General features: G+C 35.3%; 2 protein-coding genes and 1 long non-coding RNA gene across 7 annotated transcripts in view; 1 reads left to right on the top strand and 2 right to left on the bottom strand.

Annotated features, from left to right (window-relative positions):
• Nucleotides 1-24,898, bottom strand: part of LOC108740021 (mitogen-activated protein kinase-binding protein 1) — a 482,920-nt gene that overhangs the window by 245,914 nt on the left and 212,108 nt on the right. The gene's annotated exons all lie outside the window — the stretch shown is intronic.
• Nucleotides 15,736-18,220, top strand: LOC108740130. Its single transcript, XM_018474339.1, has 4 exons — nucleotides 15,736-15,860; nucleotides 17,366-17,462; nucleotides 17,800-17,979; nucleotides 18,082-18,220. Exons 1-4 carry the CDS (start codon nucleotides 15,803-15,805, stop codon nucleotides 18,203-18,205), a joined length of 459 nt encoding a protein of 152 aa, XP_018329841.1. The 5' UTR covers nucleotides 15,736-15,802; the 3' UTR covers nucleotides 18,206-18,220.
• Nucleotides 22,226-24,898, bottom strand: part of LOC112905864 — a 3,872-nt gene continuing 1,199 nt past the window's right edge. Inside the window, exon 3 of the long non-coding RNA XR_003232050.1 lies at nucleotides 22,226-22,316. This is a non-coding gene — a long non-coding RNA (uncharacterized LOC112905864). The remainder of the gene's footprint in view (nucleotides 22,317-24,898) is intronic.

Genomic DNA, 24,898 nt, shown 5'->3' with positions numbered 1-24,898 from the left:
CTTGCCTAACTAGGTAGGTCACAGAATCGTCGAACCAATGTACAATCATTAAGAATGAGAATTTTAGGAGAATTTTTGTAGAGTTTATCTGTCTGTCCTGATCCAAGTTTCTCTGTTGTTTCCTTGAATTACTTAGACAAATGTGACAATTATATTCCACAGACAATCATTCACACTTTTCTGTCTAAATTTCGTCCGCCTCATCTTTCTCAACCCAAATCACCACCCATCCACTCCCACGATCCGTAAAAGGAAGCTCAGGGGAATCCTTCAGGCCTAATTATCAGCGTGGCCTGGTGACACTGCTCACTCACTAATATTAGCAGCTGGTGGGAATGAAATAACTTTTTTTAATGGTTAGTACCTCAAAAACATGTTTTTAATTGTTTCCATGTGGCATGGTAATATGTCTCGGAAAAAACGCGCCAGTAACTTGTTTACCCTTTTATTTATTTTAAAGGAGGGAAGTTAAATTAACAGGCATATGGGGTAACTTGAAAAAAGTGCTCATAACAAAGAACTTTCGACAAGTAAAGTTAAAGCATTTACATTGTACAAGCATATTACTGACTAAAATAAAAAAAANTTTAATTAGTTAAATCTAGTGTAATTGTTTACTTTCATTACATTTCAAATTTCTTTGTTGTTTTGTTCAGTTCAACTTTATAACATTTCTTTAACTGTTTAGGTCATAAATTCCTTTCTTCTATTGTTTGGCTTTATGATATTTTGTGAATATTCTAATTGTTACACAGACAAAATGTTCGTGAGGAATTCAAATAGTCCCTGATAGTATATATGAGGTTTTTCTGATTGTCACTAATACCTGACTCATTTTTGCACTCGACACCCTCTCATCTATGACGACATTCACGAAATTCCAACATTTGCTAGTTGTTCTCTAGTTTTAAGTAAATTTAAAGTTGTTGGTATATAAGAAACCTTCTTATTAAAAGCATCAAACCAAATTGGGTATTACTTTTACATGAAAACATTCTAGTAGAACGGAAGTTCAACAACGAAATTTCCGAGTGGTCTCCGGATAATTTTGTTATAATACGACTGCCAAATTATTATTTTAGAAAATTTTTACGTCCCTATTACTGCCAATTTTTTTTAATTATTTTAACTTGCCTAAAATACCTTCCCTAAATTCGATATCAACCCTCCGACTAAAATGCCTGCCTATGNTATATCAACAGTAGTGTAAATAAATAGAATAATTCATAACCTAAGTTTAGTAATAATTTAATAGTGTTTTTAAATTCTTTAATAATTAGTGTAAATAAGTAGTTCTGTCGTTATCAGTCTTAGAAATTAATTTTGTTAGACCCACTAACATTACAATATCATCAAACATATTTTGATCTAGGGTGTCTTTTAACCGAAACCCAAAATCAACATATTTTGAAAGAAAGTTTCCTTATTATGACATAAATCTATAAATTTTGTATTTCAATGAGACAGGGTTTGCATGCCAATAGATAATAAAACGTATTTAAGAACACATAAACGGGATGATGGTAAGTTCTTTTATAATTGAAATCAAAAACAATTGGTTATAATTCTGTCGCAGTTCCATAATCGATAGATACTCAATAATGGATATCTAAATAATTTGAGATTATTGGTGGCGAACTGCATAAAATGTAAGAGAAGTAGCCGATCAGGATCCCAAGACAATCGTAACAATGCGCCAAGTCGAAGTCATCTTTAATAATTTCTGCTTTCCGCTGAAACAAAGTCAATATTCCGACGACCCCAAGGACTTCCTTAACAAGATGTACCGTAAGATGTGAAGCAGAGGCAGCTCGTTATACGTATTAGGGGATGAAATGCAACCAGTTTATCTAGACTTGGTAACGATGAGCCCCTCGAAATCGAGCTTTAATTACTACAGAAAGTTAACAGAGCAAAAGTAATTTAAATGGAATTTATTTTTGACTTAAAAGTAAAGGAGAAAAACCTTGAAAATGTTTATTTCTTTGGCACACAATTTTGGTTAGGGTTATTTTCTGGGTAGTAAGCACGAGAGGGATAAAATATTTTCAAGGTTTGAAGTATAACCAAAAGGACCAAGAAAATTAAATTTGATATTTTTCAATATAGTTTGCTATCAATTGATATGTTTTAGGTTGGTTTTAGGTAAGTATTTTTAGTCGTTTCAACTTTTTTTCATTTTACAGACTTGCGTGTCTATTCGCCAAAATTAGCAATTTTTAAAGAATTGCTGATGGTAATGTTTGATAGAATCGAGTACAATACGTTGCTTTAAAGCACATTTCAAAATAAAATTTTTCATTAGAATGCAGAGTATTCATCATACAAATGGTATTTTGCAAAATTGGACGACGCGATAGCCCATTCGTATCATATCACAATTATTGTGATAAATTATGTTCATAAGTAACTGCTTATGTACTGCTGGACCAACGAGGCGTAGCCCCTGAGACAGTATTGCCTACAGATGCACATTGGACGATGGCTATTCTGTGTTAAGGAAAATCATTTAAGTTCAGCTGTTCTTCGAGCTAAGAACTGGAGGCACACTAACTGGCCCGGCTGTAATTTTCATAATCAATATAATTCATGAATAGATCAGAGCTCCTAGCGCTTCTAGGTGCTCCTGCAAGAGCGAGTGGGAGAGGTATACAAATCTACTGTCGTCGTTTTTTCTCGTTGACCCAAAAGAGACAGACATAGTGTCGAATGATACCAGTCTCTCTTTCTCCATAACCATAACCAAAAGGCTTACGGTTAGTTACGTAACACGCCCCCTGGTTCCGGAGGAGGAGAGGCAGGTAATGCTCGTCTCTATACAGGGTGTCCCATTGATAATAATTAAAAAAAAAAACATGGCTTCCTGACACAAAATACAACAAAAAAGTGTTTACAATTTTTCAATCCAGTGACAATTGAGCTCGCAAATCGTCTTTGTAAATTTGAACGTACAATTTGTTTCATTACGGGCCTGGATCTAGTAAAAGTGAAAATTTCTTTCTTAGACGGTCAACACTAGTTGACTTTATCTTTGTCATACCTCAATAGAAGCAAAGATCATAAAAATCCGACTACCTATTCGTTCTTGCGGTTCAAAAAGCACGTCAAGTTATGTTTTCGTTGGTTTTCCGCGTGGCCTGTCCGTGAAGAGCTTAATTTAAATTCAAAAAACTCTTAGGCTACTTGATCTCCTTTTCTTTCTTATTATATGTAGCCGCCATCGGTCGTATGTTGCACGAAGTGCATCTGCCGATCCGTCCACTTGTGTGTTCCCGTCATTACCTTCACGGTCGTACGCATTTTTAATGGGTTTTAACGAGATGAGCGTNATCTAATGGACCTTAACGCGAGTGCATTTTCTTCGGCTGATCCGTAACTTAATACCAAACATAAACAATAACATCACCCCAAAAACCAGCTGATTCCGACCTACTGAAGGTGAATTTTTCTACGATCAGCTGGCAATCGTAATTAATTTGCGATTGTGCAGGGCCGGCATCAAAACTGTTATAATTTTATAATTTTTTATTTTGTTTCAAAAGTCAAAAGTGTTATAACATTTTATGTTCCAAATGTCCGTAGGAATGTGTGGTATAAATATTAATTATTATAACTGGGACACCCTATATATGTCCTTGTTGCATACATTGTAGCCGCTCCTAAGAAGTCAAAGTTTGACCGGCTCTGGACTAGATAAACAAAATAAAAGCACATAACGTTGAAGTAAATAGGGTGTTCCCAATGACCAACCCCTTGTGAATTTCAATATTTTTCCCGAGCTTGAGCGACATCCTTTTCTAGCCTGATGCGGTTCTTATTTACAATCTGCGCCTCAAGTGAAAAAGTCAGGGGCTGCCACCTCTCAATGGTTCAGCTGCATCGTCTTTTAGTATGTACTTCCTAAATCATGTAGCGTGTCTTTCTGGATGTTCTCTGAGTAATCATGAATGGGTTCATCAAGTTTTTTGTGTAAAAATTCCAAACCACAGTAAGTGAATGAAAAATCGTTGTATCCAACTGTTGTCTTATTATTTAATTCAAGCCAAACCGATTATGTGGATACATGAATTAAATTACGAATCATAAAATAAAAATTACCTCTTTTATGACCAATAGACATATCCTCTCATTAGAAAAAATTCGTTACGATACCAGTAAACATACACACCCATACATACGTACGTGTGCTAGAAAAAACATTTCTAAATCGCGCAAGAAACGTCCGGCATTTGGCGTACTTCATTTGCAGCGATCATACGCGGTCGTACAAATCATTAGCGCTCTGCACTGTTTCATACAACTCCATGCAAACAAGCTAAACAAATTTAGATCAGGACCACCTGTCAGCAATGGTACACGACCCATCTGTTCAATCCAGCATCCAGGAACATGTTTGACCAGAAACCAATAATACTCTGCATTGGCTTACGACACTGACACATAGGGCTGCCATCCCCTAAATTGCCAACGTCTGATAAACACGGCAAAAACCCTGGACATTTGGGTGAAACATGGTTTTTTCCCCGGACACCTAACACCCTAACCCTACTGACTCATTATAACAACATACATACGTAATACAGGCCTACAATGTTAAAAGAACAAATAACTGCACTAGGCTTGCTGAAAACGTAACCGTCGTCAATTACACTAATCTAATCTAATAAATAAGAAATAATACATGAGTACAAAAGAAAATACAACACGGATTCTGCTATGTAGCAGCTGAATGAATCCGGCATTGCAATGCGGCATTCCCTTGCATGATCTTTCCAGGGTTGGACTGACTCTTGCTTGTTCTTTCAAATACGTTTTTCTCGACAACAGAGGACTTTCAGAGCACTAAACATTTACTTAATTTTTCTGTTTTATAGTGTCCTATCATCTCCTGCAAGCTTGCTATTTATTTAAAAATAATAAAAATATACACTGCTGCAATTACAGCTTAATACTTTTACATTCTTTGCATTTGACTTCATTATTGACCAAGTTTGCAGAAGAAACTGATTAATTAAAAAAAATGGAACTTTTAACTGAATTTGACTATTCCATTTTTACATATTTCACATATAAATTTTAAACAGATACTGTAAGACATCATATATTCTTAATAGAATAGTTGCTAACAGTTTTTCGTGGAATTCTTGATTCTTTATTAGAACACTCTCCATCTGAATACCCTTGCATTCGAATACTTCTGGTGAGAATCGTATTCATTCGAATTCTGACAAAACCTGAATAAGTTCTTCCTGAAGTTACATTCGAATAATCCCATAGCGTATTATGTGTATCAGAAAACAATGTATACGAATAGTATCCTTATTATTTATGAAGCTAGGGTAAGAAGCTACATCGTCAAATGTACTCAATTCACCTTTAAAATCATACTTATTCTAAATCTAAGCCTGAGCCAAATGTCCTTATCAGCCTACTCCTTTTTACTTTTAAATGCTACCAAGACACTCCGCAAAGCATTAATATATGATTAAACACAAATATAGTTGCAAATGTGTCATACCTATAACAAGTTAAATTGTGTAACTGACATTTATGTAATTTTTCAAATTCAACAAAAAAATCTTTCGAAATTTTCAAGTGATAAGCTACCTACCTACATATATCCATAAAATGTTTCGTAATTTGAGAAAACTGAAAACTCCGTTGCGAAGTATCATACGGCTTAACAGTGATGTTTATGTATGTCCAGAAAAGACTTCTTGTAAGGAAAGACCGAAGCCAATGACGGTTGAGGAGGCATTTATAAAATATTGTATCATACCGGATGTCATATGCGATGTTCCAAGGGCATTTGCAAGAGTAAAGTCGTATTGGGAATATTCTATACGCAGTAATTAAGTTAGTTTTAAAAATGCGGTATGCGTTGTATGCTTACAGCTGAATTCTTATTATTAACTATTTTGCCACACAAGGTTAAAGTTTCATGTACATCATCATCATCATTAAGTCGTCAGTCGTAAGACTGGTTGGACACGCACCTCCACTCTTTCCTATCCTGAACTAATCTTCGCATTTCCCTAAAACTAGAACATCCCACATCCTTGACTATTTGAAAACAGTAATCTATTCTAGGTCCACCTCTACTCCTCTTAACTCCTGTTACTGCCTCTAATACAACTCTGACAAGACCTTCATGACTGAGAAAGTGTATTCCTTATTGACCTCCAAAGAGTCGTCTATTCTCCTATTCTTTCAAATACCTCTTCATTCCTAACCTTCTCTATCCACGGTATCCTCATCATTCGTCTATAACACCACATTTCGAACGCTTCTAACCTTTTCTTTTCCGCCGCACCCACCGTCCACGTTTCGCACCCTTACAGTGCCGCGCTCCAAACATACACATTTAACAACCTTTTTCGAATTTCTAAACTGATCTTTCGCGAGCATAGAAGTAACATCTTTTTATTGAAGGCGACTAAACTCTGCGCTGTCCTTGTCTTTATAATCCTATTACTCCTTCCGTCCTGATTTATCTGACTTTCTAGATACCTAAAATCAACCACTTCTCCTAATTTTTTACATTTTTACATTACATTCGCTCTTTCGGTACTTTTTCTTCCCTGTCCTACGAGTATTTTTGTTTTAGTTTTATTTATTTTCGTACAATACTATTTTGTCAATATCGCTTCCAGTTTAATATTCCAAATCGAAAAAGAGAGACGGTTATCTAATAAGTCATCTTTTTTATATGCTTAACTGTATACATAGTGTGAATATATTTTTTATTTGAAAACCTTTGAGCAACTACATATGAAAACAAAGAAAAGTACTATAGTTGATAGTAAAATTCTGCTGTCACTGCTAATGTGGTATAGTACTAATGCGTAAACCCAGGGGCCTAGGTTCGATTCCCAGCGAGGGAATAACAAACAGCAACATTTTTTTCCTCATTAATTTCAGGTTATCTGTAGTCGGTAAAGTAAATAAATAAAAATTAATTCAGGAATACATTGAATTTAAGTATTGCAAACGTTACTTTAAATTAGATACTTACTGATTGCTAAATTCAATGATACTTTTTGTATTTTCTTTTAATGGTTAAAATTTGATTCGTTCAGGTGTGTTTTCCTAGTGGTAAATTCGCTATCGCAGGGAATACGTTGACCCCAACAGACGTAAAAGACAAGCCATCCGTTATTTACAAAGCAGATGAAAATTGTTATTATTTCTTATTTATGGTTGGTAAGTATTGTCAAAATTTTAAATTCAAGAACGGCCATTAAAACCTTACGAAAACAAAAACGTACTTTAAAACAATAATAGGTAACTAGATGTTCGTTTATACAAGTTTACAGCTTATTTATTAGGTCGTTTCTTCATATTTTGGTACTGATGAATACATTCTTAAAGATCCTGACGCTCCTTGTCGCAGCAATCCAACATTTCGGGAAAAAAATCATTGGATGGTTGGAAACATCCCTGGCAGAGACATAAATAGAGGTCTAACATTATACGAGTTTCTTCCCTCGGCCCCTCCAAAAGATTCAGGTGAAAATGCCATTCCCTTATTCCCGCTATTTATAATATACGTAGTAGTAAAATAACACAACTATTCTGCGCAGAATCTACTTAAACTACACTCGTTCACATAATTATCAACTTCGTCCAGAATAAAACAGTAATTACTTCGAAAATTACAATCTATTGTTTTTTATATAGCAGATAATCTTTATTGCCAATCATAATGTAAGTTTTCTTTTTAGGATTTCATCGTTACATTTTTCTAGTATATATGCAACCAATGAAGTATACTTTTGACGATGTTGAGAAATTGTCCAACGCGTAAGTAACTATCCCAACATATAAGTGCAATAACATCTGCTCTTGTAAAAGGACACTGCTACTATCAACTCCTAATGTTGTCTTTTTCTACCGTAATCTTGTAGTCTCATACAATCAAACAAACTAAATCAATAATAATCATAAATTAAAAAAAAAATGTATAGCATAGACCTAGGATGAAAGGCTGGCATGGCAAAAAACTTTTAAACTTTTGGGTGTTTAATTCCCACCAGCCAGTAATGCTGGTGGGCGGGCAGTCCCTCCGGACTACGCCGGAAGTTAGGTGAGACATACGAAATGAAGACAGAAGAGAATGAAAGATTACATAGGTCTGCGAATTTTTTGTTTTGAAATTTTTTTTTTTTTAAATTGTTAATGTTTGTCGTAATTGTCTTGAAAATAACAGAAAACGATATTCATATGGTGTATACCACGTCATATTAACCCATAAATGCTCAGAGAACACATTTCCATTTGAACCCTTGCCACGTAATGAGTGCGGCGAAAAAATATTCGGTAACCAGTGTTTCTATGCTTTTAACCATGCTCTTTTCGATGGTGTTAGTTAAAATTACCTCCGACAATATTAAAGCATGGAAAAATCGAAAATAAACAAAAACAAAAACGTGATTTTTGAATTGACTTTTTTCTTCAAAAGTAATTTTTTGTGTCCTTATGATTTTTTTATGTGCTTAAAACCTATGTAGATCAAAACCTCGATATCCAAACATGAAATAATCACCGTTGGTCAAGTCGAAATGCCTTTACAAACTGTTTGATCAAACCGAGTTTAAAGTAAGTAAAGTGGTGGAAGCAATACGTTTTCGGGATCTTCAAACTCTGATTAATTGCCATTTTTCACTCCGACTTCCAATTTGTTGTACCTGGTAGGAATGTACATGCAAAATTTGTTCCACGAAACCCAGACTCGTCGACCGGTATGTTTACCTACCTACTTCCCTTATCAACCCGTCCGACAAGTTTCACCGTTACCAACAACAACCCCTACATGAGGCATATTTCGAAAACTAAATTTTATTCAATTCTTTTAATATTTTTCTTTTTTTCATTAACTGGTTTTTTGTCTAGACATCTATTTCCTTTTTTTATTTTCTATTTATTTCTTTACTTATTTCCCGCACTATAAATTCTATCTTTCTTTCAATTTCTGTTTTCTCTTCTAGTTATCGTACAGACTTGCTCTTTTTTTTTAATCCTAGGTTTTCGAGTATGCCACGTTCGTTCCCAGCATCATTTTTTTCATTTTTTTTCCCTAAGTACCCGTTATCTCACATTCGTTCATTCTTTAACCAATTTTACCCCACTTCATCACCCCACCTTCAACCCCTCTACATTCCACCCCTTTTCATTACCTCAGGTTGGTATAAATACTGGTCCCAGCGCAATCAAAAACCATCTCTGACATTCCACCCACCAGCGGCAAGGGAGAGAGAGATCCTAACCTCCGATCTACTAATCATCCTCTATTTTTTTTTCATGTGTGTTATTTCGCCTATCTCTGACATTCCACCCACCAGCGGCAAGGGAGAGAGAGATAGATATATCCTGTTCTTTTTGTCTCGAAGTTTTGTATATATATGTTGTATGGTTTCATTGTGTGTGTGCTTGCCGGAGTTATTTATATTGTATAGTTTCATTGTGTGTGTGCTTGTCGGGGTTATTTTGTATATTTTTCATTGTGTGTGTGCTTGTCGATTTATTTGTCATATTGTATATTTTCTATCGGGTATTTTGTGTGTGCTTGTATATCGAAGCAGTGTGTGGTGTGCGAACTTGTCTTTTTTAATTTTTCTTTGTATATAGTATATAATTAATGTCCATACCAAATAAACTTAGTGCACCGATAACGTGTCGTCATTTGTTTTTATATCAAATTGCATTCTGATTTGGACATAGAAATACCGAATAACAATGATTTTGATTTACCATAAGTCCACTGTCTTAACACTTCAATACATAACCGGCATATTTTATCGTAACCCAGTATTTATCTTGGTGACACAACTTCATTTTGAAGTAAGTTTAATAAGCATTTTTTACAAAGTCTGTTAGCAAAGATTGAATTTGCTTAGCTATTGTATATTGTCGGCAAATGTAAAAAAATACATTCGAATTGTTTTTACAACTCCGAGAAGCCATAGTTAAAGATAAACGAAACACAATCTGTTATTACACGTTAATATTATATCTCTCTCAATAATGGCGCGCTATAAACTATTTTTTTTTCAGGCGGTGTAAACGACTATAGTTACATTCAGACTATCTAAAATAAAGTAAAAAACAATATAATGCTCAATCAGACAGTATTAAATAGAAATATAAGCTATAAAATGAATTTTGTGAAAAAACAAATAAATTTGCCGATTCAAAGAGTTATATACAAAAAAAGATGTGATGTGATACGGTAAAACAAAGTTTATATTTGCAAAATATAGACCAATATTAACATGCTTAAGATAAATTTATACAAAAAACCTTTTTATCGCAGACTTGTGTTATCTGTTGTATATTACTGCCTCAGCATATGCCTAAGTGATCCAAGGAAATCACAGAAAAACTTGGACCAAGGCAGACGGACCCGGAATCGAACCGGCGTCCTCCCAAATACTAAGCAAAGGTCTAAACCTCTGGGCCATGCTGCTCAACCAAAATGAGTTGTGAAGATTTATGGTCATATCACTTGTACTTATATGTGTCGAAACCATTACGAATAATTCACTGCTTTCACTTACTTCAAGACGATTTTGAAAGTAATACTAGATAAAATGTGGTTTATGTTTTGTTCGGTTTATTTGCTACTACTGAAGTATTTCACGCCTCTATTTGAAAATTTTGGTTTGGTCGGTAGTCGATCGAGACCACCTGTGGCATTCTGATGAGATCTAAAAAGGTTGAAAGCACAATTCGTTTCTGATACTTTTGATAAATTTCTATCCAAAAACTTGAAGATTATTATCAATTGGTATGTATCTATCACGAACGAGGGTCTTGTCTAATACATGAAAGACTTCAGTAGCAACAAACCTTCACCAAATGGCGATACAGTACTTCCATTTGAAAATTAAATAAACTTGTTCATTAGGAGCTCTTCGGTTTGGTCAATAATTTACCGAGCGGCATGGCCTAAAGGTTTAGACTATTGCTTAACATTCGGGAGGACGCCGGTTCGATTCCGGGTCCTTCTGCTTTAGTCCAAGTTTTTCTGTGGTTTCCTTGGATCACTTAGGTAAATGCTGAGGCAGTAATATTCCACAGATAATCTTTAATTCTCTTCTGTCTTCATTTCGTCCGTCTCATCTTTCTCACCCAAACCACCACCCACCCATTCCCACGATTCCTGAAAGCAGGCTGAAGAGGGCCTTCCGCCCTACCTTCCGGCGTAGTCCGGAGGGACTGCCCGCCCATCAGCATCACTGGCTGGTGGGAATGAAACACCCAAAGTTTCAATAATTTATCGAGACTAAAAAAATCGAGATCGCAATCCGAATTTTGTTGTTTTGGTGAATTTGTAGCTAGTGATGAGCAAAGCAACATCAAGACCAAGAATGTTTTGTTTGAACCTTGGTCTTTGTCATGCTCAAATACTTCTAGTCTTGGTCTTGATCCTGCTGATATAGTCTCGGTCTTGATCTTGGTCTTGGTGTTAAATGATACAATAATAGTTATAAGTGTTACAATTTTCTGTCATAAATGCAAATTTATGAATTTTAAATAATGTAATTCCAATAACTGTGAAAGTTACGAACACTCGAGAAATTAATCTTCCTCCAACCATAAATTGATCCTTCCTTCAATGCATAAATAAACCTTTTATCGAAAAAAAAAAAATGTACAAAGTACTTGAAAGACGTAAAAATGTCGACAAAAAATTGAGTTTGCCTCTATATTGCATCTACGAGGGTGGATTGATAAGTTTCCGGCCTAACCAAGAGATGACGCCACTAGGCCTACCTTGAGGTGACATTCTATAGTACCATCCTTGGATAGCTTGTAGCTATAGTTTCAGCCCGATCTCCTTGCTAGTGTAGGTTTGACAGCACGCTGAACAAGACGCCTCTGTGGTTTTCGTAAAAATGGAAAAGCAGGAAAATCGTGCTGTCATCAAATACTTTTATTTGAAGGGGTTAACGCCGAAGGAAATTAAAAAAGAGATGGACTCAACACTGGGGACATCCTCCCCGTCATATTCAACCGTTAAGCAGTGGGTTTCCGAGTTTAAAAAGGGTCGTGTGAGCACCTCTGATGGGCCTCGCTCAGGACGCCCCGTTGAGGTCACAACTCCAGATATGATCGAAAAAATTCATCAAATAGTGCTGGGAGACCGCAGATTGAAAGTGCGTGAGATAGCTGAGACCTGTAAGATGTCATATGAACGTGTGCAACATATTTTGCACCAACATTTGCATATGGAAAAGCTCTGTGCAAGATGGGTGCCGCGTTTGCTAACAGTCGACCAAAAATTGATTCGAAAAAACATTTCTACCGCAAATTTGTCATTGTATAAGCGTAATCCAAGCGAATTTTTGCGTCGATTCGTAACCGTTGACGAAACGTGGGTCCACCACTACACTCCTGAAACCAAAGAACAGTCTAAACAGTGGATTGGACCAGGGGAACCAACTCCAAAGAAGGCAAAAACAATTTTTTCGGCGAACAAGGTTATGGCTACTGTTTTTTGGGATGCAAGAGGTATTATATACATTGATTACCTTGCAAAGGGTAATACTATCACTGGTCAATACTACGCAGACTTATTGCAACGTTTGAGCCACGAGGTGAAAATTAAACGACCTCATCTGGCGAAGAAAAAAATCTTGTTTCATCACGATAACGCACCAGCGCACACGTCAATCGTTGCGACGGCTAAAATCAACGATCTAAAGTTTGAATTGATGCCGCACCCTCCTTACTCTCCAGACCTAGCCCCGAGTGACTATTTTCTGTTCCCTAATCTCAAAAAATGGCTTGGCGGTAAGAGATTTGCGGACAATGAAGAAGTAATCGAAGCTGTAAATGGTTATTTTGAGGAGCTTGACGAATCAGTCTATAGAGATGGCATTTATAGACTGGAACACCGCTATGAGAAATGTATCAGCCTTGGAGGAGATTATGTTGAGAAATAAAAAAAAAAAATTTTTAAAAACCTTGTTTTTCTTGGTCAGGCCGGAAACTTATCAATCCACCCTCGTACATCATTGCTCTAGAGGTGACAGTAGCAACAACAACGATCTTGCCTAACTAGGTAGGTCACAGAATCGTCGAACCAATGTACAATCATTAAGAATGAGAATTTTAGGAGAATTTTTGTAGAGTTTATCTGTCTGTCCTGATCCAAGTTTCTCTGTTGTTTCCTTGAATTACTTAGACAAATGTGACAATTATATTCCACAGACAATCATTCACACTTTTCTGTCTAAATTTCGTCCGCCTCATCTTTCTCACCCCAAATCACCACCCATCCACTCCCACGATCCGCAAAAGGAAGCTCAGGGGAATCCTTCAGGCCTAATTATCAGCGTGGCCTGATGACACTGCTCACTCACTAATATTAGCAGCTGGTGGGAATGAAATGAAGTTTTTTTTTTAATTTTATACCGAGTGGCATTATCTACAGACCATTCCTTAAAATTCCGTTAGAACACCAGTTAATCTCTCACATCTCTCTTGATTTCACTTCGCCCACATCACCCTTCTCTCCCCAAGTACCACCCACTTATTTCCACGATTCCTAAAAGGAAGTTCAGGAGAGCCTTCCGTCCTATTCTTTGGCGTGGTCTGCCAGCACTATGTACTCGCGATAATGGTATAAGGGCGAAACTATTTCCGAGATTTGATATAATAAACTCGTGAAATATCCCATTTTGACGTGACAACGTCTTATAATTCGATGGAGCCGGCTGCACGCACGAAAAAACATGACTCATGCGGCGTTACCTCGCTCTGAGGCGTTCCATTTAAGGCTTGAAGTGCAAGCGAGAGCGCGGAACGAGCGACAAAGAGGCACAATCGGCCTCCGCGTTCGGCAGCGTTCGACATCTGTCTCTCTCCTACTCGAGTGAGCGATGCGTCCGCGTGGACAGCTGCTATACAATAATACATTTCCATTTACCTCCTTCTCTATATCCATACAAAATATCTATCAAACAAATAAAATTAAAATTTTCTTTTCCATCAGTATTTTCTTATGACGTTGTCACGTTCAACTATCGTCAGTAAACCGACTTTATAGACAACCGATTTTTTTTATAAAAAAAGTGCACCACAAAAGGTATTAATATTATAAAGATCAGAAGCCTAATATGTTGCATTGTCATCTCCCTTATACATGTATGGAAAATTTCCAATGCCAAATTCAAATAAACTAAATTTGTCACATAATAATTTCACGATAACAACCATTTCTCGATCATTTGGTCATGCGTATTTCCTTCATAATAAATTTCGACATTTCGGGCCAACGTTGAATTTAAAGTACAAAACTTTATTGGAATCTTGACAATATTAATTCGATTAGGTTGGTAATTTTCAAGATTAATGCAGATATCAAGTCAAAACAATTTTTGGACATTCAAATAAAGTGTGCAGGAGCAATTTAATATTATTTTTATCTTATTATAGTAAAGCAAAGCTTTTGACAACGTTAAATGGCACAAAATGTTAAATATAGTTAAAAATATAGGTATGAGTTACAGAGATAGAAAAGTGATACTTAGTTTGTATAAAGGGCAGTAGCTGTGATAAAGCTGGAGCTGCAACTTAGAGAAGTAAATATTAGGAAGGGAATCAGACAGGGATGCACACTGTGACTACTACTTCTTAACCTATACAGCGAAGACGCGATCAACATTATTAAAGACAGTACAACTGTAAGGGTAGGTATACAGGGGCAAAAGATTGGTATGCTTAGATTTACAGATGATATAGCAGTATTAGCATCTAGCAACGAGGAGTTAGAGATAGCGTTAAAAAAATGGAAGAGTATTGACAAAAAGTACTGCATGAAAATTAATAAAATTAAAACAAAAATGCTAGCATGCAAAGAAAGAAAAAGTAGGGAAAGAGCGAATATAAAGATAGGAGACGAAAAATTAGAAGAAGTGACAGATTTTAGGTATCAAGAAAGTCAGATAAGTCAGGACGGAAGGAGTAGTAGGGATATAAAGCAAAGGATAGCGCAGTGTCGAGTCGCCCTCAGTAAAATGAAGTTACTTCTATGCTAGCAAACGGTTAATTTAAAACTTCGAAAAAGATTGTTGAAGGTGCATGTTTGGAACGCGGCACTGTACAGATGCGAAACATAGACGGTGGGCGCGGCGGGAAAGAAAAGGTTAGAAGTTCGAAATGTGATGATACAAGGCAAATGATATTAAAAATAATGGAAAAGAGGCCTCTATGGAAGTCAATAAGAAATAGGCGTGATAGGTTTGAAGGACACCGTCTCATGCATGAAGGTCTAGTCAGAGACATATTAGAGGCAGAAACAGGAGAGGTAAACCTATATTAGATTAGTGTTCGCAAATAGTTAAGGATGTGAGTTGTTCTAGTTTTGAGGAAATGTGAAAATTACCTCAGGATGAGAAGGAGACGAGGAGCGTGTCCAGCCAGTCTTAGAACTGACGACTTATAATGATTATACTAAAGCATGTTTCGTTACGCCTATATACACTATTGATTTCAAGTTTGAAAAAACATAGTAAATGAAGTGTGACATATGATATACTGTTAGAAGACAAACAAGTACGTGCTTTGTCTGTTCCTAGAACAGCCCTTGAAGATAAGAATATTTTGCTCGATTTATCTTGTACTTTAGAAATACAAAAAATTATTAAGACCCAGAATCAAAAATGAACTTTATCGCTTACGCCATTAGAAATGATAAAATAATATACCTATAAAAGACAATAAACTATACAATGTTCTATCCAATTTCTGAAAGGTTTCAAGTCGTTAAGGTGAATACATAAATCAATTTTCCACAATGAAAGCCATCGTTTTTGCACTAGGATTCCTAACTTGCTTAAGCTTCGCTTATGCTGGTAAGCGTTAATGTTACCTATTCTTTAATTTTGAAGACATTCGAACATTTAATCGATTGCCTTTTTAGTATTTATTCAATAGTTAGGGTAGTGTTTTTGTTAAAACGTTCGTCAGGATTATCTTATATATATATACTTACTTCAGTATTTATTGTAAAATAAATACTTCATACCGCATTTTCGATTACATCAATTGACGTTAACAGTTGCTTGTCAGTTTGCGCACGACGATAAATAACAGATCCAAGCAGCCCTTTAAAATATCCAGATTTCGAACTGAAAATTTATTCTTATTAATGTAGGGTTATTCAGGAATAGTGTAGGTCTGTGTTAGTCCAAGAATTTTTAGAATCGGTTAAGTAGTTCCAGAGATATAAATAAATAAACAAATTTTACCACTTTATATAAAATATTTATATATACGAGGGTGGATTGATAAGTTTCCGGCCTAACCAAGAGATGACGCCACTAGGCCTACCTTGAGGTGACATTCTNTATAAATAAATAAACAAATTTTACCACTTTATATAAAATATTTATATATATATATATATAGATAATTAGCGACAAGTCTCTATAGGTAGCGACTTACTGTTTATCTGAAGATATTTACTAATTTCATTAATTACCAGCAGTTTTTCGTCGGAATTGCCTACGCTTCCGCCGTGCTGATGAGAACAAACTAGTTTGAACGACATTTCGTTTAAATTGGTGAACTTTAAAATATTAATGTGCATTAAAATATAACAAAAGTAAAATAAGCCTCTAAATCTAAAATATAAGAACAACAGTGACACTTTCGAAAATTGTATCGCAAAAACATTATCTTCCTTGTTTAATTAAATTTTACTTAGTCTCATTATTGTTTAGTGCTATTACTTATATTGGTATTTTTACAAATATGTTAATTAAAAATTTCCGTTTAATTAGTTAAATCTAGTGTAATTGTTTACTTTCATTACATTTCAAATTTCTTTGTTGTTTTGTTCAGTTCAACTTTATAACATTTCTTTAACTGTTTAGGTCATAAATTCCTTTCTTCTATTGTTTGGCTTTATGATATTTTGTGAATATTCTAATTGTTACACAGACAAAATGTTCGTGAGGAATTCAAATAGTCCCTGATAGTATATATGAGGTTTTTCTGATTGTCACTAATACCTGACTCATTTTTGCACTCGACACCCTCTCATCTATGACGACATTCACGAAATTCCAACATTTGCTAGTTGTTCTCTAGTTTTAAGTAAATTTAAAGTTGTTGGTATATAAGAAACCTTCTTATTAAAAGCATCAAACCAAATTGGGTATTACTTTTACATGAAAACATTCTAGTACAACGGAAGTTCAACAACGAAATTTCCGGATAATTTTGTTATAATACGACTGCCAAATTATTATTTTAGAAAATTTTTACCACCGTTTAGGTAAAATAAAGTGTCGATCAGTAAGCAAAAGAAGCGATCTTGTTTCTAAATAAATAATTTCGACTGCCTTTCCACTAGATTCGAGATTTAACACAACAGCTGAAGAAGTCAGACAAGTACTTCAAGAGATCGATCCTGCAATAGTTTCTGCACTATCGTTGACTGCGTTTGACAGGTATTAATACATAACCTTATTTGCATTTGGGAGTAACGCTTGAATTTTTCACAATTACCTTGTAGAATAAAACATTTTATTGTTGTAATTCAATTTTCAACCGAAATTACAGATGTATTTTATAAAGTAAGACTTATTGATTAATATTAGGAACAAAATCCTGAGGACACAATTACGATTGTGTTTCTCAATTATATCTGCTCTTCATTCTATTTTCGAGTTAAAAATAACAAAATCTAGTGATAAATGTAACATTTTATATATGCATACGACAAGCGCCTTCCGGAGCTACCTATATGTGAATATGTATGAAAATATCATATAAATTTATTCGTAGGATAAAGGTTTCCATGACCTCCGCATCAATTTCTGACTTCTCCAAATTTGTCTTCCCAGTGTTGATAGATGATGGCTCAAATGTAAGGGGTACTTTCCAGCTTGAAAATCTCGCAGCCAATTTGAATAATCTCTATACAGATCATGGAACAGGAATTATCGGCCAGATTCCACAATTTGAGTAAGATCATATAGTATAATCAGGTTGTATCAATTTTATAACTTTTAAGTTAATAAATTAAGCAATTCGTGAATGATTCACTTCATTGTAACATTTTTACAGTGTTGCGGTTGGTGGAATTAATATTGGCCTCAATGCTTCTTACACTACTTCACCTCTCCGTTTGACAACCCTTTCATCTTTGCTTCAACTTAAATCTATTTACGTAAGTAAGGAAATCTATTAAAAACTTAATTTGATACAAACATAGAGACACAAAGTTAGATTGTCTGAAGAAGGTGCTGTGCACAGAAATAGCTACGAAAAAGAAATAAATTAGTGTAGTTCGACAAAATGGTGTCATTTGCCGATTTACCTTGTTCCAAATTTATCTATGCACCAAGCGAAATATTAAATAATTTAGTTGACAAAAAATTCTTATTGGGGCGAATTTTCTAGTAATTAATTATTCGACGAGTATTTATATTATAGTTCCTTATCTACACAGGAACACTAATAGGACACTTAAACAAATACTTATTTGTATCATTACTATATTATAAAAGCTTATTTATTCATTACCATCACACATCATTCGTTAGTCGCTTATAATTCGCATTGTTTATTTATATTACTGATCAGCTATTTACAGAAGTCTACTAATGTTATCGCCGAATTCTCTAGAACAGTTCTTCCATAATTAAGTGATAAATATGTGTCATACAGGATATGATTTATTACTCTCGGCGTCTTTGCCCCTTCCTTAAGGCTGATCCGCTTGGGGATATTATTCTGTCCATCCGATTCTCAAATGGAAGTAGCAATCCACGGTCTTCAATTGGGGGGCTCTCGTTATGGATTGTCGGCGCAGAAAAAATATCTACTCAACTATAGCGGAACAGACCCTCTAGCATGCTTCGTATCACTCTCCAGTTCAGCCCATCCAAACCACATCTTATCCTTGGCATAACTAGCTTCATGATATAAGTGGCCGGCATACGGTCTCTTAATTCCATCAAAGAATCCCATAAAGAGGGTTGGTTCGCCAGACGATTCTTCTTTGGTGACATACTGGTTCCTAACCGGTTAATTTAATACCTTCTTTCCATTTCTCAGCTAATCTTGCAAATCCAGTAGGCGATCAAACTTTTTTTGAAGATCACAAAGCATATATTCAAATTTGCGGTCATACAATGAGTGAACAAATACTTCTTCGATGCAGCAAATAAGTTTTGAGATCTTTCAGATGTGACTCCGCAATTAGTTTTGGAATACTAGCTCGGTACATCCATGAATTCTTCATACTGGCGATCCGGAGATCGAGCTTGCATAAGTTTTAACCGAGCATCATCCGGATTATTACCAGCGTATGGAGTCAATCCAATAAAATGGGTAGCATTCCCTTTCGATACATGCCTAATCCGTTAGATGACATCATTTATTCCCTTGACGATTTTAATAGACCCCCTGGTGATGCTTATTGTACAGTTACACCAGGTGACTATAGAGTCAAAGGTGTTCTTCAGGTCCCTAAAATTTGCATGTGAGAACGTACTTCTTTGTGGATGTCAAGTCGCTTTCCGTTTAGGTAAAATAAAGTGTCGATCAGTAAGCAAAAGAAGCGATCTTGTTTCTAAATAAATAATTTCGACTGCCTTTCCACTAGATTCGAGATNTAGATGACATCATTTATTCCCTTGACGATTTTAATAGACCCCCTGGTGATGTTTATTGTACAGTTACCAGGTGACTATAGAGTCAAAGGTGTTCTTCAGGTCCCTAAAATTTGCATGTGAGAACGTACTTCTTTGTGGATGTCAAGTCGCTTTCGGAGTTCACTAACGTAATCTTCTCCGGGGTCATCTCCACTAGATTTACAACCAAAGTCTAAATCGCATCATAGTTGCAACTCCTGACCAAACCGTATGTTCGATCCGTAGATCGACAATCGATATGCCAGAAAAAAAAAAATACCAGACAAAGTCTTTTCAATGTTCGGAAACGATCTCGGACAAGATGTTGTTAATGATATGATGATGCCTGATTGAAGATGCAGGGACGTAGTCCGCCTTTTGTTAATGTCCAATATTTAGCAAATGTCTCAAAACATGGCGAAGTCAAAGATTTGACCCTAATTAGAATGGACCATAGGTATTTAGCTAGGAAGGTTGTACGCTTCCACCCATTTCGTCAAGTAATCCATTGCTACTACGATGTATTCATGTTCGGTTGCCGGATGGTTCATCTATGGCAATTACCTCAAATGGGCTGTCGACACCAAAACGGTTCATAGAGGCACAATGTCCTTTTGTGGTTTCTTACTGGCTGCACAAGTAGTGCCATTTCTTACAGTTTTCAATGTTCTTCTTGCAGTTGACCCAGTGAAATCGTTCACGTACCCGTACCACAGGACTTCTTTCACCAAATCTCTCGGTGTGATAGGCTAATGTCTGCTAGTATTCTACCACCCGCTTCAAGAAACTATCTTCCTCAGCAATAGAATCCCATTGGCACCGTAAAAATTACACTTTTACAGATTTCGCAACTATTTCTTGGTAGGTCGGTCGTCTTTCTTCATTTTTCCAATCTGGAGCAAAGTCAAAGTTTTCTCCTATCTCGATGTTGTCAGGCTGCCACAACACTTATGTTAGGGAGCGAGTACAACTTTATTTTTATTTTTCGTTTCTCTCATTCCCACCAGCCAGTGGACTACGCCGGAAGGTAGGGCGGAAGGCCCTCTTCAGCCTGCTTTCAGGAATCGTGGGAATGGGTGGGTGGTGGTTCGAGTGAGAAAGTTGAGCCGGACGAAATGAAGACAGAAGAGAATGAAAGATTATCTGTGGAATATTACTTGTCCCAGCATTTGCCTAAATGATCCAAGGAAACCACAGAAAAACTTGGACCAAGACCAGACGGACCCGAAATCGAACCGGCGTCCTCTCGAATGCTAAGCAATGGTCTAAACCTCTAGGCCATGCCGCACGGTGCGAGTACAACTGAACGTCTAAATGAATACACACAGATGCGGCTGGGAGGGGCGTATCAATCAGACCGCGCCAGAAGAGAAGGAATGACATTGCATAGCTCCTGTAACCATTGTTCTACTGTATACTTTGCGATCTGCAATATTCTATACAGTAGGGTCAATACTTTGACCGGTCCTAAAATACTGAGGTCTGTTGCCGCATCTATTAAATACTGATAATCGATGAATAACAGTAATCGATGTAGCATTTAGAGGTTGCTTAGGTACGCAAAAGATCAGGGTAGGCTTTATAACTACCTGGTTGGAATTATGTCTTTAAATAAGCGTCTCTGCCTTCCTAAATTCCTTAGAATGTTGAATTTTCTTGAAATCTGATGCGTGCAACATACTCAAATTCTGTTTGTCTGCATCTCATTCTGTTACATATTAATTGGTGTAATGTTATTCTTTTTTATTTATTAGTGTCCGCTGCAATTTCTAACTGACATCTCTCTTCTATGTTTACGATATTCCCTATAANAGTGGGTAGAAATTGAATTAACCTCAATATTGTTATGATAATTTTTCATAGGTATTAATTTATTCATATTTCAGGTACAGGGTTCAGTTAGGAGGAATGGCTCCTTAGTAAACGTTGTTGTTGGCAACGAGGGAGTTCAAAGGGTTAATGCGTTGGCGGTAAAATATGAACAAGGAATAAGCAAACTTATTTTAGATGTTTTCAATGATGTTTTGGAAATAGTTAGACTTTAAAAAGTATACATATAATATATGTAATTGTACAGTTAATAGCCACATGCTTTAATTAAATAAAATATGTTTAGTTTTTTTGTTTAACTTATACATACTACAGGTTGTTCTAATAGTTCAACTTTAAAAAAAATTGAAAGCTTTTAACGTGCTTCACAACTAAAAAATTAGAAGTCCTTGACAAGTCATTGAGCGAACTTTTAGCAATTGCTTGGGACACCCTGTACTGGCGCCGATCTCGATGAACAATTCATTGTGCGAAAAATTATTCGACTTATCGGGATCGGACAAACGGGCATTTATTTGTTATAAACTAAAATTCGAGATATTCAAAGGTCAAAACTAATGGTTTGATACAAACTGTTATTTAATTAGTAAAAAAATGTGTTCTTTTTAACATTTTTTGACAAACGAATTATGTCGAACCAAAGGTTTCTCTCACATTGCTGTTTTATATTAGGTTTAATGCAGAAAATAAAAACTTACCTACTAAAATTTAGAATTTTTTGCAATAAATAATTTTTCCTGCTTCTAGCCCAACATTTCAGCTTGGCACAAGGTAAATTATTATTAAACAAACTTACGCTCAAACCATTCAACAGCAAAGTGCTGTTTAATTGACCTACATGAAGTACTTTCGTTTATCTACCCTTAATCCCAATTCATTGATGAACTGACTTTTTGATTGTATCATACGGTCAAATGCAAATAAAATGTTGTCACAAGTACCGTATTAGTTTTATTTGTGAATGTATCACATGTAGTTAATGTAAATATTTAAACTTTAATGGCATCAACTTGAGAAACTGATTAACTACTTGTGACTAAGGAAATTGAAAAAATCAAACTCGAACGGAAGGTGAAAATAATGGATAAGATATTTTGTTATCTTACTTTTATTTTCACATACGAATACAATAAAAATAAGATTAAAAAAGCAATATAATTTTAGATACGGTACGTGCACAGGAGAGTTTAGCACTGTTCGGACTGAGTCGACTTTAAAGTCATTAAAATTTACTATCTGTAGCATTCGTCTTTTATCTTAGCAAATTAATTAATTAAATAATACATACTATAATCATACTGTAGTTTTCCGAAAATTAGTAGATAAGTACGATCATCATTAAATAACAGGCAGTAATAAACCAAATCGTACTAGAAGGTTCCGGAGAGCGCAAAGCGAAGGGTCTACAAAACAGTAGCGGTTCGTTAAAAGCAGCAAACAACAAATAAGTAAAAATTGTGATATTCATTTCTTCCCTTAATTTTTTTTCCGTTAGATGTTAACTCAGAGCCAACTATAAGGGTTAATGCTTTATTAATTTTTTAAAGGCTTTTTCAGATCTGTAACACATGTAAATATAATAGTATTAGCATCTTTTAGTGGCTACCTACATAGATACTAATTACTTCTTGTTTGCTTGATTTCTAATAGTGTTCTAGTTGACATGCAATTTATAAAAATAATATAAATAAATTGAAAAACACAACTATACACGTATAAATATTAAGCTACTTAAAATACTTCCATGATATTGGTTCTTTTAAAAGAAGAGATTGAGAAATTTTGAGTTTCCAGTATGAAAGATTACGTATTCTAAAAAGTCGAACTTTTACCATTTTCGGCGTTATTTCATTCGACATTATTTGTTCATAGGAAAATTTCCTACTATTTAATACTTTTTAGATTTCCAACATATTCAAAATTACCCTGCAAAATGAACAAATACGGAAAGATATGTTAAATAAAACACTTTTTTTGGAATAAGTGCACCCTTTTCTATCACACCATCGATTTTGACTTTTTAGTAACTGAAATTTTAGTTTATACAAATTAATCCTGGTTTATCCGTTCTGGATTGGTCAAATAGTTTTTTGACTTCACGTACGAAAAAACATGACTCATGCGGCGTTACCTAGCTCTGAGGCGTTCCATTTAAGGCTTGAAGTGCAAGCGAGAGCGTAGAACGAGCGACAAAGAGGCACAATCGGCCTCCGCGTTCGGCAGCGTTCGACATCTGTCTCTCTCCTACTTGAGTGAGCGATGCGTCCGCGTGGACAGCTGCTATACAATAATACATTTCCATTTACCTCCTTCTCTATATCCATACAAAATATCTATCAAACAAATAAAATTAAAATTTTCTTTTGAAAAATGAAACCATTCCATCAGTATTTTCTTATGACGTTGTCACGTTCAACTATCGTCAGTAAACCGACTTTACAGACAACCGATTTTTTTGTAAACAATTTTAAAAATTTTGTTCAGTACTGTCGCTTATATTCCTATTCTGAACATTAGATGTTAGAGATCATTTTTATTTATTAAAACTGAACAATTAGAAGTTAGAGTTTTTCGATTATTAATAAATAAATTAGACATCGCGACCCATATATTATCAAATGTTATAAAAGAACATATAAATACAAAGTTTCTAGAACATGTACTTTAAAAAAAAAAAAAAGAATTATTCCGATCCAGAGATATGCATTTCCAAAGATTCATCGTGTTTATTGCTAAACGACGCAGCAAGTGGGAATGATTTTGCAAATATACGATTGATGTTTTCGATTTCATTATCGCTATCAACTTTTAATATGAAGCTCGTGACATCTTCACTATTAATTTAATTAGCGTTGGAAGTTTATGGAAATACTCGAAAATCTACGTAACGCAGCGAAACAGAATGTTCAAGATCGCCTTGCGTTATAAAATATTAGCAACCCCGTTATCTCCCTAACCGATTTCGATTATTTTTCTTTGAAATCTATTTGTAGCGAGACGTGTGTGAATTTTTCCACGTTACACGTGGAACCAAAATAAGTACTTACCGAGATACCCGTTTTTTCCTATATTTATTGAAACTTTATGTTAATAATAATTCATATAATTAAATTTGAAAAAACTGATATGTGACTGTGAAAGAATGCCCATTAAGCCTGCTGAATAATTTCTATAAATATTATAGAGGGGAATCGCATGATCTTTAATTTAGTGAAAGCTGACGCTAACTAATATTTAAATTGAATTTTCATGAAGTCTTCATTGCAAAGTTCGACAGTTTTACAAAGAAATATACGAGGGTGGATTGATAAGTTTCCGGCCTAACCAAGAGATGACGCCACTAGGCCTACCTTGAGGTGACATTCTATAGTACCATCCTTGGATAGCTTGTAGCTATAGTTTCAGCCCGATCTCCT

Source organism: Agrilus planipennis, unplaced genomic scaffold, assembly GCF_000699045.2.
Source record: "Agrilus planipennis isolate EAB-ADULT unplaced genomic scaffold, Apla_2.0 scaffold26, whole genome shotgun sequence".
Lineage (NCBI taxonomy): Eukaryota > Metazoa > Arthropoda > Insecta > Coleoptera > Buprestidae > Agrilus > Agrilus planipennis.
The sequence above is the reverse complement of the archived record's forward strand: the minus strand, read 5'-3'. Positions and strand labels throughout refer to the sequence as shown.

Coding starts and splice junctions, on each gene's coding strand:
- LOC108740130 (XM_018474339.1), top strand. CDS start 15,803: ATGAAAGCCATCGTTTTTGCACTAGGATTCCTAACTTGCTTAAGCTTC. Junction 17,463..17,799: donor TCGTTGACTGCGTTTGACAG/GTATTAATACAT, acceptor ATTTATTCGTAG/GATAAAGGTTTCCATGACCT. Junction 17,980..18,081: donor GGCCAGATTCCACAATTTGA/GTAAGATCATAT, acceptor ACATTTTTACAG/TGTTGCGGTTGGTGGAATTA.